At 64.1% G+C, this 2,152-nt stretch overlaps 1 protein-coding gene across 1 annotated transcript in view; it reads left to right on the top strand.

Moving 5' to 3' along the window:
* CHLSN (cholesin) overlaps nt 1–2,152 on the top strand; it is a 9,776-nt gene that overhangs the window by 1,191 nt on the left and 6,433 nt on the right. Inside the window, exon 2 of the mRNA XM_007467083.1 lies at nt 1,541–1,689. Coding sequence (XP_007467145.1) covers nt 1,541–1,689 — 149 coding nt within the window. The remainder of the gene's footprint in view (nt 1–1,540; nt 1,690–2,152) is intronic.

Here is a 2,152-nt window from a genome sequence, read left to right as displayed (position 1 = left end):
ATGGGGGGGGGGGGGGTTGCGTCCACCCTGGGGGCAGATGCCTCTGATCCTTCCATTCCCTTCCCAGACCTGCCCAACCTGCTGGCCTCCCTCGGGGGTCAGTGTTGGCCAATCCCCAGCCCTGACCCTTCCCTGGGACTTAGGGCCTGGTGGCCAGTGCAGTGCCCCCCTGCGTGGCTCAGAGGGGCAGGGCTGGCCTGCCACTTTTAGTGCCAGCTTCTCTGGGGCCAGGGGGGGTGTCTCCTAGACCCCAGCGCACCCCACTTCGGATTTGTGACAACGTGGACGGGCCTGGAGGGTGTAGCAGTGCTGGAATAAGACAGTGTGACTTCACTCCCGTGGAATCTAAAACACAAGCAGGCAAACCGAAGATACAGAGGTCAGGGTGGCGGCTGCCAGAGGGGAGGGCCGGGGGAGGACGGGGCAAGTTGGAGGCTCAACCCCAGGGTGACAGATGGAAACTAAAGGTTTGGTCGTGAGCACACTGTTGCGTCCGCAGAAGTAGAAATTTGCATAATGTTATGAGCCAGTGTTACTCCAGTGAAGAATACCCTATTTTAAACATCTGATTTTATTCCTTGTGAGCGGAAGTCTGACTGATACTGGCGTTGGTGTTTTAGGCATGGTTGTGATTTTTAAAGCAAACACACACCCCTCGGGCAGCTGTGTGGTCAGAGCCCCTGCTGCCCTGTCCTCCAGGGTGTTCCAGCCTCCTGCCTCTCCCCTCCCCCTCCCTCCCCCTTCCCCCTCCCCCCACTGTCCCCCCTCCTCTCTGCCCGGCTACAGTGCAGTGTGGGTCAGGTCTGCGTGGAGCATCCGTGCAAGGCAGCGGGTCACCACTCCTCCCCAGGAAAGGAGCCCTGAGCCCCATATGGAGGCACCTCCTGGGCAGGTGGGCTGTGTGTCCCGCGTCAGGGCTGCCAGGAGTCACCCGGTGCAGCCCTGAAGCTCCACGGCAGGTAAATCCCAGATGGTTTACGGATAAGGAGGAGCTGGGGAAAGCAGCTCTTTTGTTTGAGAAGATTCCGGAAGGAGTGGGAGTGGAGTGGGAACACAAAGGTGGTCAGGGATTGGCATTTATGACGGCCTGCCTGCTGGGGCATGAGAGGGTCCCCGCTGGGCCTTGCTCTCCGGGATGGGGGCTGTGGACGCTGGGTGTGCGGGGCCAGCGCCAGAGGCCTCCCTGGAAATGCTGGGGCCATGGCCGGGTCCCCAGGGCTCCCGGCCTGCATCACAGTGAACTCGCTGGGTCTGGCCTCCGGGGAGCTCAGGAGACCTTGGACCCCGCTCTTGTTTGGTTTGCGGGGTGGGGGATCGCATCACAGGTCCCAGCGCCTCCTTCCCGCTCAGCCCCAGAGACTCTCTCCCAGGCACCTCCTGCTGCCCTTGGAGCCTGGGGGCGGTCCTCGGTGGGTGCGTGCAGCACCCGCCCCACCCTGCAGGACTTCCCCCGCGATCCCGGGACGAGCGGCCCACGGGGTCCAGGGGCCCGCGGTGGCACCTGCTCCCGAAGCCCTGATGGCGGTCCCCTTGCTTCCAGGGAGCCACGTCCCCGGAGGAGCAGAGGGTCCTCGAGAGGAAGCTGAAGAGAGAGGCCCGGAGGCGGCTGCGAGGAGCGGGCACGTCCGTGGCCCAGAGCCCAGCAGCCAGGCGCTCGGGGGCCGCGCTGGCCTTGGACTACCTGTGCAGGTGCGCGGCCCCGGAGGGATGCAGGCAGACCGATGCGGGCTGGGGGCTCGGGGCCCCCGCGGGGGCGGGTGGTCACAGCCTCCGTGGCTGTGTCTGGGGCCAGGGGAGCCGCTGCTCCCCGCCTGGGCGTCTGGCACCCGGAAGCGCAGCTTCAGCCGTTGGGGTCAGCGGTGACGGGTCAGTAGTTGCGGGCGCTTGGGCAAGGCTACCGCTCAGCCTCCACCTCAAATCAACAAAATGCAGGTGAAGAGTCTCACTCACCTGCCTGCCCCTCATAGTGTCGTGACAACCTGACAAAATGATGGCCTTGGAGCTACCATGAAAGACTCACGGGCCATGTGCTGAAGATGGCATCTCACCGCCACTGTCAACCTTGTCACCCCACCTACATCACCACCCGCACCGACATCACCACCGTCACCATTCACGTCACCCCCCCACCAATCACGTCACCCCCCCCCCC

Source organism: Lipotes vexillifer, unplaced genomic scaffold (assembly GCF_000442215.2).
Source record: "Lipotes vexillifer unplaced genomic scaffold, Lipotes_vexillifer_v1.1 scaffold1701, whole genome shotgun sequence".
NCBI lineage: Eukaryota > Metazoa > Chordata > Mammalia > Artiodactyla > Lipotidae > Lipotes > Lipotes vexillifer.
The sequence above is the reverse complement of the archived record's forward strand: the minus strand, read 5'-3'. Positions and strand labels throughout refer to the sequence as shown.